This window comes from Myiozetetes cayanensis, unplaced genomic scaffold (genome assembly GCF_022539395.1).
Source record: "Myiozetetes cayanensis isolate MyiCay16 unplaced genomic scaffold, myiCay2020 scf4, whole genome shotgun sequence".
NCBI classification, from domain to species: Eukaryota; Metazoa; Chordata; class Aves; order Passeriformes; family Tyrannidae; genus Myiozetetes; species Myiozetetes cayanensis.
The window spans coordinates 24,323,367-24,341,163 of record NW_026087631.1 but is presented as its reverse complement, the minus strand read 5'-3'; the positions used below and the strand labels follow the sequence as shown (position 1 = coordinate 24,341,163).

The 17,797-nt window shown below is 36.8% G+C and overlaps 1 protein-coding gene across 1 annotated transcript in view; it reads left to right on the top strand.

Moving 5' to 3' along the window:
* RASA1 (RAS p21 protein activator 1) overlaps positions 1-17,464 on the top strand; it is a 51,188-nt gene extending 33,724 nt beyond the window's left edge. The window contains exons 12-25 of the mRNA XM_050328547.1: positions 1,521-1,608; positions 3,826-3,903; positions 5,012-5,169; positions 5,466-5,542; positions 7,667-7,839; positions 8,044-8,203; positions 8,386-8,528; positions 8,927-9,042; positions 9,942-10,028; positions 12,204-12,271; positions 13,335-13,423; positions 14,231-14,308; positions 15,455-15,589; positions 16,274-17,464. Coding sequence (XP_050184504.1) covers positions 1,521-1,608; positions 3,826-3,903; positions 5,012-5,169; positions 5,466-5,542; positions 7,667-7,839; positions 8,044-8,203; positions 8,386-8,528; positions 8,927-9,042; positions 9,942-10,028; positions 12,204-12,271; positions 13,335-13,423; positions 14,231-14,308; positions 15,455-15,589; positions 16,274-16,357 — 1,534 coding nt within the window. The 3' untranslated portion in view covers positions 16,358-17,464. The remainder of the gene's footprint in view (positions 1-1,520; positions 1,609-3,825; positions 3,904-5,011; positions 5,170-5,465; positions 5,543-7,666; positions 7,840-8,043; positions 8,204-8,385; positions 8,529-8,926; positions 9,043-9,941; positions 10,029-12,203; positions 12,272-13,334; positions 13,424-14,230; positions 14,309-15,454; positions 15,590-16,273) is intronic.
* Positions 17,465-17,797: the final 333 nt, after the last annotated feature.

Below are 17,797 nucleotides of genomic sequence, written 5' to 3'. Positions count from 1 at the left end.
GCTTTTTTTATTCCTATTGAACCATGAATTGATAAAGAATTTTGTCAGTTCAAAAAGTTCTACATTCTTTTGGTAGGTATTTGAAAACTAGCTTGGTTAGATGAAATCTGTAAGTGCTTTTTTGTATAAGAACAAGTACTTGTTACATTTGACCAATGTAGTAGTAAACTAGTTCATATAATTAAACATCCACAGGAAAATTTTTTTGCAATATCCTATAGATAATATTTGATGTGAAAATTACTTCCCATAATATTTTGATGTTTAAAATATGCTGAGAATCAAAAGTGTTTCACATATCATTAGTAATTAACAAGAAAGAGTTTACATATTTGTTCGTTCTTAGTTACAAAAACAACTCCACTGGCCAGTATTATAATTTTCTATAGAAGAAATAAGTGCATTTACTTATACAGTAAATGATAGAAATTCTGGTTATCCTAAGAATCTCAGTATTTATTAAAAATTATACATACTCAACCTCTGTTTATTTTTGTGAAAACACTTCAAGGCATGCTTAAAACTGGTGGCATTTCTTAAACTGCAAAGACTTGTGGGTTTTTTTTCATCTGTTTGGGTTCTTTTAAAATCTCTTCATAATTTTGAAAAAAACCCCCATCTAACTACTGGAATGAGGAGCATGTATGTAGATAAAGAATACTTAAAAAAATTACTGATATGTTCCTTATGTAGGGTGACAATTACACAGAAAGCTTTGGTGTATATTGTAATAAAGAAACATTTTGGTTGTGTTTCTTGAACAGCTTTCATGAAACCCTGTGTTGTGGCTTAGAGTGTAGTTGGGCACTAGGTAGTACTGCAGATGTATAGGAGACCTGTGGTAGTGGCAGCTTAGGAAGCTGTTAGTGACGAACTGCAGCTGAGACAAAGTTCTTTGTGCACTTCAGGTAACCGGTAAAAAACTGCCTGTGCTGTTTCCTCAGCAGTACAGTGAATTCTGTACCTCTGTGACACTTAAGGTTGTATAGTTTTGTGTCACATACACTTAACGTTTGGTGTGTGGTCCAGTACACGCTTCACTGGTCATGAGAGCTAAGGGACACATTCAGATGGGGGATTTTCTAGCTTAATATTGTTTCCAGAAAGAACAAATCCTTAATGTATGATTAACTGCTTGTGAACTAATGCTGAACCTCTACTGCTTTTAAACTCTCTAGGAATAGTCCTTGTTGACAAGTCTTTTCAGATGGCTGGGTTTTTTTCCCTGACTGTAAGTCAGCATACATGCCTGTTCAATATAGAACATTCTAAAAATGTATCAATACTCTGAAGGAGCTTTGAAGGGCATGAGAAATCTTTTCATTGGAGTTCTTCCTCTGTTCCTGTGAAGATGACATGTAGACGAACAAAAATTCACGGACTATTCAGTGTTCCTTTCAGACAAACAGCAGAAATCTGTTAGTTCAGTGTAAGCTTTGTTTTGGCACAGATCAAGGCAAGGTGTCCGTTAATATGTGAAGATTAATAAAACTTACATTTTTGTTTTGTTTATTTTTAAGGCCAAACTGTTTTCAGATAGTAGTTCAGCACTTTAGTGAAGAGCATTACATCTTTTACTTTGCAGGCGAAACTCCAGAACAAGCACAGGTGAGAGCCTTTGTTGCTAAGTGTAAAAAAGTAACTTTTTGTCTTGTGTTGTTTAATGATGTTACCCTTCTGAAACTCGAAGTGTTATCACAAGTAGTTAGTGGTTATATTAGGAGATGCTAAAATGGAGTAGTAGCAGACCTGCTACTAGGGGACAGGTCGTGAGAGGTACATTTCTCAATGTAGTTCGATTCAGAAGAAAAATTTACTCTCCAGGACTTTTCCAGCATAGTAAGTAAGACTTTTACTTTAGACTGAAATAAATAAAGTGAAATGAAATGCTAATACATGCATGTGGGCTCTGTGATTAAAGTATATTGAACAGCAGTCTTTTGCTGTTATTTGTCCTGCTTATAAATTGGTAGTTGTTCATAATCTTGGGCCCTGATGGTGCATAAAACATAACGTTTTCTGGTTTTATATGGTATCCTTTTGCTACTTGCACTCTTAAAAGTTACATTCACTGATTGAAAAGTGTGGGATAGGAGCGTACTTCTCTGAAATGCATTCTGCAGCAGGAGAGGGTATCTAAAATGATAGAACATTCTTATTTATTAAGTTTTAAGCTTTGAAAGTCCTCAGATCTTTATACCTGTTGCATCAGAAATTTAAGCTTTGAGTTTGATTTTATTTGAATGAAATTAAAACTGTTTAGAGCACTCATAATAGACTGTTATTCACCAGAGCATGAAGCCTATATAAATACAGTATTTTTCTTGTGCTGTATTATAAAGGAAAGCACAAATTTTCCTGTTAAATGAATGCAAATTTGTGGAATTAGCTGAGATGCCATCAGAATGGGTGTAGTGATATTTGTCCCACAGCTTTCACTATACTGTCTTTGAGAAGCAGTGTTTTGTATAGTATTTGGGAATATATAAATTTATGTCCATGGCCTTTACTGCACATGAATTTTGTCACTTCTGTAAAATCTTCTGTGCCCTAAAAAGTAGAAGAATTAACAATGTGTTGAAGACAGAGTATCCTTTCTTGTTTCCTGGACATTTGGTATAATCTGCTTTTGGTTTTGATCTTCTTAACAGGCTGTTTCACTGTATTTATACAGAATGCAGTTGTTTCAGGTTTCTTTATAACATGGCTTTGGCCTAGAAAAGTTTTACAGATATTTCTTTCAAGAAAGCTCAGCTTTCTTTACTGTGTAACATTTCACAGAAGAATAGAAACTTCATGGTGTGTAGCTGAAAGCTTTTCCTTTTGTGGAAGGATTTGAAAGCAGAAACCTGACTTATAAAGTGGTCTAGCTGAGAATAGCTGCAGTACATATTTCTGCATTTTTAAAATGTGCAGGATGTTGCGAGGGGTAAGATTGAAGCAGGGTTGTGGGGTGTTAATGACATTGTTAAATTGCACTTTGAGAGTGGATGGCGGATCTTTGAGATTACAGACTTAAGAAGGCTGTTGCTCAAAACCTGAATTTTGTACTTCACGAGAGATACACAAAATTTGATGGCTGGGGGACAAAAACTAGAGAATGAAGCTATAACATATCTTCCACCTTCCAAAGGCTCCTTGTAAAGCTTCCCTGTTAGATTTTTCACACTGGGATGACTCTTTCAGAGATGGCCTGGCAAGCTAGCAGTGCCTCTTAGCAGCTTATTTGTTTAAAAAAAATAAATATATAGACAAAGGTTCCACAGGCAGTTTGGTGTTAGACAAACTGTTTATTTCTATGATATATGCAGTCCATCCATCCACTCTGCTCTATGCATTTGTGAGAAAACTGGGGAATGTTGGATATATGCTCTGTATCTCTCTGTTAATGTTTTAGTTTTTAAGTATACGTAATGTTATGACTGCCATACAGGAGTACTGGAGAGAACAATCAGACCAGTTTGACTTGTTAAATGTAATTTTCTGAGAAGCAAACAATTTTTGCTTAATTTTTTATACAATTTTTAATTTCATGTAGTATCACTAGACTGGAAATCTGTAAAGGCCACACTGTATATCTGTTAGAAATGCTTGATAGTTATAAGAGAGAAAGTGGTTCAGATTTGCAAATCCTTTATGAGATTTTGCTCAGTAAAGATAAGAAATTTGCGTCAATATTCAACGTGTACTTTGAAATTACAGAAAACTGAAGTTTTGCCAAGCCAAAGTGAAATTTCAGATACTCTTTTTAAATATGTCTGTTCCACTGCAAGAAGCTGTATCTGACTTGGTTCTATTTCACGATTCTGCGTCCTTCTCTCTTAGGACTGGATGAAAGCTCTGCAGATGTTTTGCAGTTTAAGAAAAACCAGTCCAGGAACATCAAATAAGCGTCTGCGTCAGGTGAAGCTGATATTGTTGGGTTGGTGCTGCATATGGAGGAGTGTTTTGTCTCTTTGTTGCGAAGTGATATGGATTAATCTCAGAATTTTCCTTTCAGCAGAAGCCTGAATAAAAGTGTAAAGATGTCAGCAACTTCAAAAATGTGCCTCATATGAGAAACTTCGAAAATTTATATGGCATGTAAACTAATTTTGTAAAAATGTATATGACATGTAAATAAAGTACTCCTTTAAATAATGATTTAATTTTCAGTAACACATACATGCCTGAACCATTCTTGAGCCTTAGTTTCTCTCGACCTTTTGAAAGTGCTGGAGTTTCCTCAGAGACAGAGGACAGACAGTCTTAAACATTTAAATCTGTAATGATTGCAGAATAATGGGAAAATACTTAAAGAATTCCTCATATTTTTAAATCTTAGGAACATTGAATGTTGTTTTTTTTATAGGTAGTAGAGAAAAGAATAAAATGTGGAATAAAAAAAGGACTAAAAAGGAACAAAACAACATTTGGTTGTGAACACTAAAAATGTTTGGATACTTCTAGTAAACAAACTAAATTAGGTGAATTAACAGATGAAGTGGCAGGTGAAATTGGGAGCTTCAGACCTCAAAAGCAAAGCAAAAGGACAATTCTTTAATTCAAAAGGCAAAGACAATGCTCATCTACATAAAGGAGTACAATGTAATGTGTTGCAAAAGAGAATTTTACATAATCTGTTAGGAAAGCACCAAATAATAAATCATTGTGTTTGGAATTGTCCATGGCTTGTACTCAGAGTGCCAGTCCTTGATTTCAGTAAAATTTTCTGTGCCTGGAAAAGTTATTTGAAAATCCTAATACCCCAAAGATAGTTCTAAAAGAACACAAGATGCCTTAAAAATATGGGTCTTGATATTTGTTTTCAGAAATTCTTTGAGTTACTCTTATTTTGTCACTTGTGCCTCTTAAAAATGTCTGTTCCTTGCTCTTCTAATTAAGAGATATTAGTTTATGTTCAGTATTCACATATTAACATTGTTTCTGCACAGAGGATAAAAAATTGATTAATATGCTTTGTATTTGTATTTTAGCAACAGAAAATAAATCCTGTTTATTTGTTTTTCAGGTCAGCAGTCTCATTTTGCATGTAGAAGAAGCTCATACGCTCCCAGTAAAGCATTTTACAAATCCATATTGTAATATCTACCTGAACAGTGTCCAGGTAGCAAAAACACACATCAGGGAAGGGCAGAACCCTGTGTGGTCAGAAGAATTTGTCTTTGAGTAAGTCTTAATCATCTTGAGTTATTGAATTTCACTAGTAATTTGCATTGCATTTAAGATTCTTAACACTGTGTATTGTTTAACTGTATTTTAAAAAACACTGTCTATGTGCTTATACAGCACTAACTTTTCAGCCAAATTCTGCATGGGCAGAATTTTTTATAGGCATCTAACTACCTTTGTTAATGTAAGTGTCTTTGGCTGATAGGGATAGCTGAGGGTTGAAATGAAATTAGGAAAAGTCTAATTGCCAGCCAGGTATAGTACTAATTGAGGTTCTCTGTCTTTTCTCCTAGTGATCTTTCATCTGATATTAATAGATTTGAGATAAGTCTTAGTAACAAAACAAAGAAAAGCAAAGATCCAGATATATGTAAGTATTTTTTTCTGATAAGATGCTTATATGTGTGGGTTTTCATTACTTTGTCAAGCACTGTCACAGGAGAATCAGGCTGGTTTTTATGTTCACCATACTTCTGTCTCTGTATATTTTGGATGTCTGAAGAAGTTTTCCATCAGTGTTTTTATAATGAGAACCTGTATGGTGTTTAGTAATAAAACGCACAGTAATCTGGTCCTGTATATCTGGCACCTTTCCTAGCTCTGCTCTGGAGTAACCATTGTCAGACAATGACTCTGCTTACCCAAAAGCAAGAGAAGCAAGAGGAAAGAGAAACTTTTAGTACTCCACAAAATGGAGTTCCATGGAGTTTTAAGTCTGACTACATGGAACTCCTTTTCAGGTTTTTGGTTGCTTCCAGTGAGAAAGGGAAAGATACAATTCTTTATTAAAAAAATACTCTTGGTTGTTTCTGAAGAAAATGTCCTTTTTTTCTTTCCATTATATCTCATTTGTCTACTTCCCTTGTTACCACTTAGGCTTAAACCTGAAGTTACCTCCATATTACCTTGAATAGGAAAGGATCCATATTTTCTTCTGCCTTTTACACAAGTTTTCAATAATTTCCTTTCCTCATGTTACCCAGACAGCTACTTCTTTACTTTGGTTTTGTTTCTGTTCCAGCAAGTTAAGAGCAAGGTGGTAAAATCTGTCAGTTTCCTTGAAAAGAAAGAGTTTGAAGAATGTGAATTTGAAGCTCTTAGATAGAAAAAGATAATTTTTTTTAAGTTTGGATTTCTACCACACAACATGTTTCTAGTTTTGTTTTTTTCTGTTCTTCAGGGTATCTTTGTTTCCCACCATACTTGTTCTTGAGCAGCTTCAGCTCTGTGCTTCCTCTTTGCTGCTTGCAGGACAGCATGGCTTCTCTGTCCCCTTCTAATTTATTCTAAGGTTTTTTTCTTTTCTGTTGTGTTCAGAGCTGTCTGTTCTAAGGCCTATCAGAATTGTTTTCAGTTTGACTATATTTGGTTACTGGCCTGTAATTTGTGCCACAGTGCTAATCTATTGGTGGGAGGGTTTTTTGGTTTTGGTTGTGGTGGTGGGTTTTTTTTTTTTTTTTTTGGGGGGGGGTGTTTGTTTGTTTGTTTGTTCGTTTTGTTTTGTAAGATCTGTAGGGAAACTCTGACTAAAATAGATGATTTCCAACTCATTTTGAATGGTCTTGCAGAACCTGATTCAATTTGTGGGTTTTTTTTGTTTGTTTTTCATGTGAGGAAATTAAAAGCAGATCTCATTGAGAGTCATGGAAAGAGAGGATGTTTGCTTGAGAGATCCAGACTAACAGGCTAAACCATTAGCAAAACTAACTGTGGGTTCATCTTGGAGGATGATGGGTGTTTCACAGGCAAATTGTTGCCTGCGAAATTACCTGGGCCCTTTCTCTGTGGAAAAAAACCCCTTCCATTCAGGGACACATGTACCTGCTCAAGGTGAGCCCATGCTCCCAGCTGCTGTATCTTGCTTGGCAATTTCAAGTTACCAGCACCACTGAGAGGCTGATTATGGATTTGGCCATTCTGGAGTCGACTTCTATTATCAGGCAGCAAGTGCTTGAGAGCAATTTTTAACGTAATATGCATAAACTGTTACTTAGCCTGGGAGTTAGTATATAGGAAATACATATGTCAGTGTTTGGGAAGGCCATACAACACTGTAATAATAAATAGTAAGAAGCAACAATGTGATGGAGGAGCAGACCAGATGGTGGTGTCAGCTGGAGCCTGGAAAGGGAATAGTAAATTCTAGACAACACCTGATTTTATTTTCAAACTACTACTTGGATTTGCAGGGTAGCACTTTTTCACCTACTTACTTGGGTGTTACAAGGGTAGCCATGTCAATAATCATGTGGCATTTTTGAATTTATATTTATACATTCTCTACAGAATGCCTTATTTCTTCTTCAGTTTTCAGGACTCTGTTAAGCCAGTGAAGTGAATCTGTTAATATATTTATGGCAAACTTCTTGTTTACTCTTACTAGTATTTTTCTTCTGAAATAAGATGATGTGCTGATAATAAAACAGGTTTTTTATTCAATAGTGCACTGTTTTGGTGGAAATAACGTACTTGAACAATGCTTTTTTTTCTTAAGTGTTTATGCGTTGCCAATTAAGCCGATTACAGAAAGGACATGCAACAGATGAGTGGTTTCAACTCAGTTCCCATGTACCATTAAAGGGTATTGAGCCAGGATCTTTGCGTGTTCGAGCACGATATTCCATGGAGAAGATCATGCCAGAAGAGGAGTACAGTGAATTTAAAGAGGTATTAATTTGTTCATTTGTTCCTTGGTTTATCTGTAAAAACTCAGTTTTTTGTTAGAGATGGATCTCAGTAACACTGGTCAGCATAATTAAATAATATTTACAGCAACATTTTTATACATATACATGATATAATTTTTTTCTAAAGCTGTTATGTGCTAGGAGAAGCTTCTGAATAATTTCTATTTTTTTTTTATTCTTTCAGCTTATACTCCAGAAAGAACTTCATGTAGTCTATGCCTTATCACATGTTTGTGGACAGGACAGAACACTGTTGGCTGGCATTTTGTTGAAGATTTTTCTTCATGAGAAGCTTGAGTCCCTGTTGTTACGAACGCTAAATGACAGAGAGATAAGCATGGAAGGTACTGCACTAAATCACACTGAAGTTTACTGGAACTCTGGGCGGGTTGGGAAGGAAGGGCTCCAGTATCTTCCTTTCTTTCTCCTCCTTTAGTTACAATTTATGTTGAACAGCTAAGACATTTTTCCTCTCATTCTGTTACCTCCTTTTCTCAACTTCTCTCTTTCCTGTCTCTTTTTTCAGATGAAGCTACTACCTTGTTCCGTGCCACCACTTTAGCAAGCACACTTATGGAGCAGTATATGAAAGCCACAGCAACAAGTTTTGTTCATCACGCGCTGAAAGACTCCATATTAAAGATAATGGAGAGCAAGCAGTCCTGTGAGGTGATACCTTGAACTGTGTTTGTAAACATCTTGGCTTGTTGACACAATTATCTACTGGTTGTTAACATTAACTATTAGTTTTAGAGACAGTTATTTATCTCTCAGAACTACAGTTTGTTTACATCAGAAATGTAGGAACTGAATTCATTAAGGCATTTTTTTCCCTGGATTTTGGCTTCAAACAACATTCACAGTAGAACTTTTAATTGAAAAGTTTCTGATATTAAGTAGTGGTTATTTATCCTGAAACCCTTTTGAAAATGGCTCTCCTAACTTCAGTGTTTCACTTCAACTTCATTGTGGAATACTTTGAAGTAGTATTCAGTGCATAATATTATGAAACTATTTATGTAGTTCTAGTTAGGAGAAGAAACCTAATCTTTTTCTCTTTGTTTTAGTTAAATCCCTCAAAGTTAGAAAAAAATGAAGATGTAAACACTAATTTGGCACATCTACTCAGTATACTTTCAGAACTGGTGGAGAAAATATTCATGGCTGCAGAGATACTGCCCCCGTAAGTTTGCACTTTTCTGTTCAGATTTATACTTGAAAATTCCTGATTCTGTGAATTGCATTGCACATTAAAAAGATTTTCTTACTGATTTATATTAGGGTTGCTGTATAGATACACAGGAATATAGATGTTGGGGAAAAAGTAACACTTCCGGCCGTGCTTTTTACAAAAGCCTCTTGCACACTTGCTTTTCTTTTAAGGAAAAGCTACTAGACCCAAGAGGTCAGGGAAAAAAAAAGAACAATAAAAATAATCAATCTCACGTTTTCACAAAAAGTGACAGTACACAGGGTTTTCTTCCATTGTGTCATTAGCTTTTAAGGCATGAAAAATCCTCAATGTTGAGATGTCAGTGTAGCACAGAAGAGTCGTGTTACTGCTGGCAAGGTTAGCATTGAAAGGTGCGCTGCTTCTAAGGATATGTTGCTGCGCTCAACATTTGCTGAAATACACCACAAATTTTTGTATTTCTTTTAATAGGAGAGGACTGTTGCAGTGGTGCTTAACTTCTAAACATTATCCCTCATTTATGGAAAGAACAGTTATTCAGTTAAGACAGTTCTGATGGTTTCATTTTTTTTTCTCTTTTGTTTAAAAAGACAGGAACAGGAAACAGATAATTATAAAACATTTAAAGCACATCTGAATGATCATTGAATGGCATATAGAATGTGTTTTGCCTGTAATTTATAAATTTACCTTACTTTAGAAATAGAAAAATTATAAATTTGTTAACTTACCTTTGACTAAGAGTTAATTTATAACTTAAAGCTTATGTCTTAGTTATTTATGTAAAGTTGGTAATAGTTCTGCATCAAGTAGGAAGTTGCTCTAGGTCTTTTCTGACCAGCATTTTTGAATCTGTAAGTTTGATGAGTAATTACTTACTACTTCTGCAGGACATTGAGGTATATTTATGGGTGCCTACAGAAGTCTGTTCAAAACAAGTGGCCAGCTAATACCACCATGAGAACCAGAGTTGTTAGGTAAGTTACTTGTCAACTTTATTCTGAAAATAAGCAATGATAAAGACATACTGCAGTGTGCTTATCTGTGTTTCTTTCAGTGACAAAACTGTGCATGCTTGCATATTTAAGATATTTATTATACTGAAGACGATGTCCCAGTTAAAGATTATGAGCTTGCTAGATTCTTATTCATGTTCTTAGAGCCTTTCCAGAATAAAATGATGTAGTGTAGAGGTCAGTATAGCTTGACTTAATGGTTTTAACTTTGAATTTATGGTGCTCCTGTCCAATCATGTGGAAACATTCCAGAGCTCCTCTAAAAATGTTACGGGAGGTTACTGAACCTGACTCTTCTGAACTCACACCAGCATCAAAACTCCAATCTACATTATTAAACCAATGCAACACACAAGTTCTTCTCTGTTCATTGCCAGGGCAGGTCAAACAAAGATCTTTGCTGGTATCAGGCAGTTAAATTATTGGCAGAGGTTAATCTTGCCTGGAGGGATCTTTCAGAGGATTTGTCTTTGGCTTGTATTTATCAATTTCTATTCCATACTGCGGGGCATTGCCTTCAAATGGAGACTGCTCTTACTGTGAGAGCCCCTCATACTTTGAGGGGCTAACCTCTGCTGGAAGGCTGTAAAGCTCAGCAGTGAATTCCATATATTTTTCTCTTCCTCCCCAACAACAAAGAGGACCACGTGGCTTTCCTTAATGGATACACAGCTCACATTCATGGTTTGCCCAAAGGCCTCCTCTGGATGCTAAAAATACTGGATCGTTTGCTTTTGTGGTGTTCTGTTTGTATCTGTGGATACAAGTAATTTCTGTCTAGAGTACAGAGTTTCACAGCCTTCAGTGATCCTATTACCTTTTATTGCACTACTTTTCATTTAGGAATGATTAAATATTCAGAGGTAGCTGGACAGTTTTTTGATGTCTTGGTATCTTCCCTACTGTATCAGTCAGAAGATGCTGCCATTTGTCTCTGGTCCCATGTAGATATTTGCTTATTCTTCATTTAGGCAGGTTGACCAAGGTAAGAAGAACCATATCTTCCCTATCAGCAGAGTCACTGCTAGATTTGTACCTCGTTGGCCCTCAATGCTATGCTATGGCTTCAAAATTAGTTACTTCTTCATAGCTTTAAATTCACACCACAGGAAATATTTTAGCTTAACCTATGGTTGTTTTCTTACCAGCCCATAGTTTGTGTTTCTTAGAGATGTAAAAAAACATCTATAATAGAACATACTAGGTGTCTTGCACATACAGAAGATACATTAACCTTACTACTGTGTTTATCATTTTCAAGTAATGAGGACATTTCCATCACTGTATACTTATCAACAGGCAAGGTAGTGTAAGGTCCCCTTCCTCTTTTCATAAGTGGTCAGGCTCTGGTATTGTTGTAGTGAAAACCAGCCTGCTGGTGGTGTCCAAGGACAAAGTTACTGATATTACAGGCTTACTCAGTTGGCTTGTATATCACTTCATTGTACGGCAGTTAGCTGGAGTTGAGATTAACTTGAGTGGATGGCTTTCACTTCTGCTGTTAGCAGAAAGCTAGGTTTTTCTCTTGCTGCTGAAGGCTATTCTGGCTTCAGCAGAATGAACTGAACTAGTCTGCACTTAGAGCACTTTTTTTTTCCAGCTTTCTAGATGGCAGCACTTACTTCATGGAGGAAAGTAGCATATCCCTTATTTTTCTACTGGAGCGTATTGTCATCAGGATATGGACCAGCCTAAGCTGACCTAAGGCTGTGTTGTGTCAAAAGAGAGGTTCCCTTTGCCCACCCACTCCTGCATTCCTCCTTACGATGGCTTGGGGGAGTGTGTGGCTGACTCCCAGTAGCAGATAATGGAGAACTTTTGGGAGGTCAGAGACCAGGGGCTTCTCCTTTTTGAAGCCAGTATGTTTTGGGATTGGCTTCATTATCACTTCACAATTAAGTTCTTCCTACATGATTTCAACAGTTCACCTGAAATCTGAGTGCCTATTCTTTCAGCTTTCACTGTAGTTCATAGAATGATGATCTTAATTCATTAATATTTTCACAGAGCACAGTCTGGTTGCTTGGTGTTTGTCTCAGCGACATTCCATGCTAACTTGAATCCTTAAAAGACTAGCCAATTTTACATTAGTTCTCTAATACTATTGAACAAAATGCAATTTTCTTTCCATTTCAGTGGCTTTGTTTTTCTTCGACTGATTTGTCCCGCTATCCTGAACCCAAGGATGTTTAATATCATCTCAGGTGACTGCTTCAGATTGAATCTATACTTTATACAGCAGGAGATATGAAATCACTTGTAATGTCTAATGCAGCAGAATATGAAGTTTCTTGAAATACTATGTTCAAAATCATGCTATCCATGTCACTTGGCTCGCTTTTCCTTAAGGCAGCCGGCGTATGCTTTTCTCCCTTACAGGTTTGATATAGTATCCCCAATGTAACTTTAAGTCCAGAAAAACATGCATTGTTGATAACATTTTGAATTAAACTCTAGCATTACTTAATGTATTTTAGCAGTGTGAAAAATGGAATTATGGGATCTTCAGATGTCGCTTTCAATACAGTGCATTGCCAAAGTTAATGGCTGAATTCAGTGGTGTCTCTGAAATGAGCAAGATTTATAAAGTTCATACGTTCCTGTAGAGCTTGGAATACATTTGTGCACCTAGAAAATCATTTGTGAACAACCTGTTTGAACATGCTGCTGACATGGCTTCCAGCCATTGGAGACGTCTTTTGACTCATTAAATTTAGTAAAATCTCAAATACAGAATCTTAAAGATAAGAGAAAGAGGGGCAGCATTCAGAAAGGATGAAAAATAGGAGGAAATAAAGTCTGGTTCAGAATAGCTTGTTTTCTGTATTCATAGACAGTTTTTAAGACAATGGAACATGTTTTCTATCATCAGTCTTTAAGCTGTATTAAATAAGAAGGACTGTGTTGAACAGAGTTTCTTCCTTTCTCTCGCACAGTAATAATTTATGTACATGCTTTGGAGAAAGCATTTGAGAAACACGGCCTTTCTTTAGCATTTTATTATCTTAGGGTAGTTTGCAGGTTAGGTACCTCTAAATTTGGGTTGCACTGTGACTTCAGGAATAAAAAATCAGATTAACATGTTTTTTTGGACATCACTAAAGCAACTTGTTTTATTTCATCAAGTGACATCTTTCACATGATGTTATACTATTAAAATTATATTATATAATACTAAAATACAGTTAATTAAAAATATTTTTTATATGTGACTGCTGTTAATTTTAAATGAATGGCCCGTAACTCTCTACTTTGCACTCCTGCCAGATTCTCCTTCCCCCACTGCTGCAAGAACACTGACGCTGGTCGCCAAGTCTGTGCAGAATTTAGCAAATCTGGTTGAATTTGGAGCTAAGGTGAGTATAATTTTACACACAGAAGACAACGTCGAACTGAGTTTTCAGTACGTTTTTTACATGTACCTGTGTAATGCATGCAAAAATCTGTTGCTATTTTCTCACGCAGAACCTCTGACTTTTTCTCCTACCCCACTCTGACCTTGGATTTATCACTCCTTAGATTGGTGTTTTCTGTGGAAGAACACTTCAAAACTCTGTGTGTACTCCCTGTTACACTGCTAGACATAATTAATGCTTTAAGTCAAGTGTACATATTGCACTAAAAAGCCCAAGCTGTCAATGAAGTTTCAATTAAAGGACTAAGAGAATGCCAGCAGTAACTGGTCTGTCTCAGTTCCCAGGCTGAAACATTGCTAAAAATAAATTTGTTGATGTATGCATGACTTCAGGCTGGCATTATAGTTGTTTCTCTGACACACAGAACTTGGAATGCAAGAGTTAATGAAAAAAAACCAGGAAAGAGGACACTTATTCCTGATTATGCCCCTGAAAGTAGAGCATCTGTTCATTGCATCCAGGTATCGAGAGACACTCATCTTAATGCAAATTCATATCGGTATCCATGTGTAAGAAAAATTCTGAACGTTAGATTATCAATCTTATGGATACAAGAAAATACTGAATTCTGTATTCTTTTGACTGGTTGCAGATCAGACATTAGAAATTCACTTGAAAAAAGGTAACATTATTCGAGTTTACATACCTGTTTTGCAGTGTCATTTGCCTTGACTCCATTGTGTTCCCTTCAGATGAGACAATTATCTTGGCATTAATTTGTTAATGAATGCTCTTTAAAATTACCAGGAGCCATATATGGAAGGGGTAAATCCATTCATCAAGAGCAACAAACATCGCATGATCATGTTCTTGGATGAACTTGGGGTAAGTAGTTAAAAAAATATTTATTGAGTTATATAGCAGCATTATAAATTAAAATTCTTTACAGTTCTTATTAACTAGCTCAAAAATGCATCAATTTGGAATGCTTATAACTGAATACATTTTTTAATGCATGTTTAGAGACTACAGATTACTCGTCTGTTATATGGAATTAAAACCATCAAATATCTTCTTAGACTTTATTAATTTAGTGCCTCTGTAAATGTGGGAAGCTCAAAATAGATTTTATAGCTATGAGACTAGAAATTTTGGCCAGCAATATGGACCTTTAAAAACATGTTTTAAACCAAAAATTTGTATGTCTAATTTGTCACATCGTTTTGACCAGAAATGGAAATTAATTACTAGGTTGAATCTTGGTTAGCATTGCCAAAAGTGTCACTGCATGCATTCTGTATATTGTAGTTCAGCCCTCTAGGTGAAGAACCTCTTCTAATATCCAACCTAAACCTCCCCTGATACAAGTTCAGACCATTTCCTCAGGTCCTGTCACTGGTCACCACAGAGAAGAAATCAGTGCCTCCTCCTCCTCTTCTCCTCACGAGGAAGTTGTAACTGCAATGAGTTGTAACTCCCCTCAGTCTCCTCTTCTCCAGGATGAACCCACCAAGTGACCTCAGCTGTTCCTTGTTCAGCTTCCCCTCAAGGCCCCTCACCATCTTTGTTGCCCTCCTTTGGACACTCTCTAATGGCTTAATATCTTTCCTGTGTTGAAGTGCCCAGAACTGCCACAATATTCAGGGTGAGGCTGCACAGAGCAGAGCAGAGCAGGACAATCCCCTCCCTCAGCTGGCTGGCGATGCTTTGCCTGATGCCCCCCAGGACACGGTTGGCCCTCCTGGCTGCCAGGGCACTGCTGACTTGTATTCAATCTGCCATCAAATAGGACCCTCAGGTCCCTTTCCATGGCACTGCTTTCCAGCATCTCATTCCCTATTCTCTACATACATCCAGGGCTGCCCCATGCCAGGTGCAGAATCCAGCACTTCCCCTTGTTGAAACTCATGTGGTTGGTGATTGCCCAGTGCTCTATAATACACAACAGAAAGATGAAAGATGGACTGGAGATTTAGCCAGAAAGACCAGAATTTGTCTTGGCATCCTAAATCTGTCTTTGTTCTGTTGAAGAATGTTCCCGAGCTCCCGGACACTACAGAGCACTCTCGGACTGACCTGTCCCGGGATCTGGCAGCCCTGCATGAGATCTGCGTGGCACACTCCGACGAGCTCAGGACGCTCAGCAATGAGCGAGGTGTGATGCAGGTAAGGTAACACTAGGCAGGGTTAGCGAGCACATCACAGGTACAGGTGGCATGTCCAGAGTTAATCCGCAATACTGGGATTCTTTTGCAGTATTTCTGTAGCAATGTAACTGATAAACATTTTAAAATACTTGCGTTTCACCAGGAGGTTATTAGCTGTAAAGGTAAATACTTAGTCCGTAGTTTTGTTTCTTCATGCAACAAAACCAAATTGTGTTTTTTGGGTTTTTTTTTTTTTTTTTTTTTTTTAGTTTTCAGAGGAAGTTTTAGTTTCTAGCCTTAAACACACAAAATTACTATATCCTGACAGACTCTCTGGGTCGTAATTTTTCAGGTCTTGGTTTTTTTTTCAGTTGAGAACTAAATTAGCTTTTAATACCTCATTTATCCTTGCTAGTTTGCCAGTACACCTGTAAACTTGGCAAACACTTCTATGCTTTTTCTCTGCCTCCCTGTTAAAGCACGAAGCAGCAAGCATATCCATGGGAGGAGAGGCAAAGTTCAAAGTGCTGTTTTAGACTTCTTTTACTGACTAAGGAATCAGAGACTTTTTTTTTTCATTATTTTTAATATATTTAAACTACCTACTCACAGGTCTGATGGGCTGATGCTGAAAATGCTGCTCAGGGAGGGTAGCTCTGTTTCCAGTAGCTAATGTGTAGTTTTACTGACTCTCTCTCTACAGCATGTTCTTAAGAAGCTTTTGGCCATTACTGAACTGCTACAACAAAAACAAAATCAGTATTCAGTGTCTAACAACATCAGGTAGCAGCCCTCTACCTGCATTCTGCATGGATCCAGCATGCCTGATATGGCAACTCAGACCAGTATCACTTTCTTCTTGCTCTTGCCAAAAATAGCACACCCTGTCACGTTCCCAGTGATGTGTGAACTATGCAAAAAGAAAACAAAGATCCTGTTGGTGAATAATTGTACCAGCAGCTTTTTTAAGCTATCTGTGCAGGACATTTGCACTTTTTTTTCCACTTGGAAACAGTTTTCACAACCTCTGAGCCTTGGTGTAGAGTTCACCCTCCGCAGTGAAAATGCTGTGACTGTCTTGGACTTTGAAAATTATTTTCAGCACCTCTGATTGCCAAAGTTTTTGCTGTCTGGTTGGAAAACAATTATCAACTGACATGAGAAGAAATGTGTTGTTCTGACAACCACCTATAACTGGATGACATTTCTTACTGTAATTTCTGACTGGTGACAATAATTATGACTTTTGACTGTTTCAACCACTTTTAACTTGTATTTACAGTTTTCAGAATTTGATGTTATGGTAGGAACAATCTTTACTGTACACTTTTTATACCATACTGTTTCTCTTGCTGGAATTATGTTGAAAGAGAATATGCAGAATGGGTCTTGTCAGCTTTATTTTTTTTGATGTGCCACTGATTCAGTCTGAATAGTTCTTCCATCAAGAATGTATATCCGGATAAATCACAATGCTTTTGTAAAATGTTTACAACAGTAAATAATTTGAATTCAGTAAATTTATTGATCATTGTATCAGACATGCATGCATTCATTAAACCATTTTATAAAATAGGTATTGTTTGGTCTTTTGTGTACTGTAAGTCTAGCATAAATATTATTTTTATAAGTGAAAAATGAGTTTTTAAAATAAATCAAGCTGCGTATCAACTGTATGGAAACTCACTAACTTTGGCTGCTGTGGAAATTTTTTAGTGTCTCTACATGCATTTTTCTTTAAAATGTTCATGCTGTGTCTGTCACTTTTTCAGCATAAATTCTCAAAACAGGATTACCTTGTTCACGCACCTTAATTTGTACATCACAAGGTGAGAAAGTAGATGTTAAAACATCCTGGATAGGTTGAGATTTAATAAAAAGAAATTCTTCCCTCTGAGTGTAGTGATGCATGGGCACTGTGCCAGAGAAGCTGGGGCTGCCCTGTCCCTGGAACCTTCAAGGCCAAGTTGGATGGGGCTTGGGGAACCTGATCTAGTGGAAGGTGTCCTTGCCCGTGGCACTGCCACAGAGTACTTAAAAAAATGAAAAGTAAAATGTGCTGTTGGTTCAGAGCGTATTGCCATATCACCATGTGTTAGTTTTCTAGGCAGTGGTCTAATAACAGGGAGTAAAAGGATGCTGAGATTCCATTACAAGACCGAGATATTCGTACGATAAATTTGATTGCTGTTGATACACCATTAGAACACCTACACTGCTGCTTCTC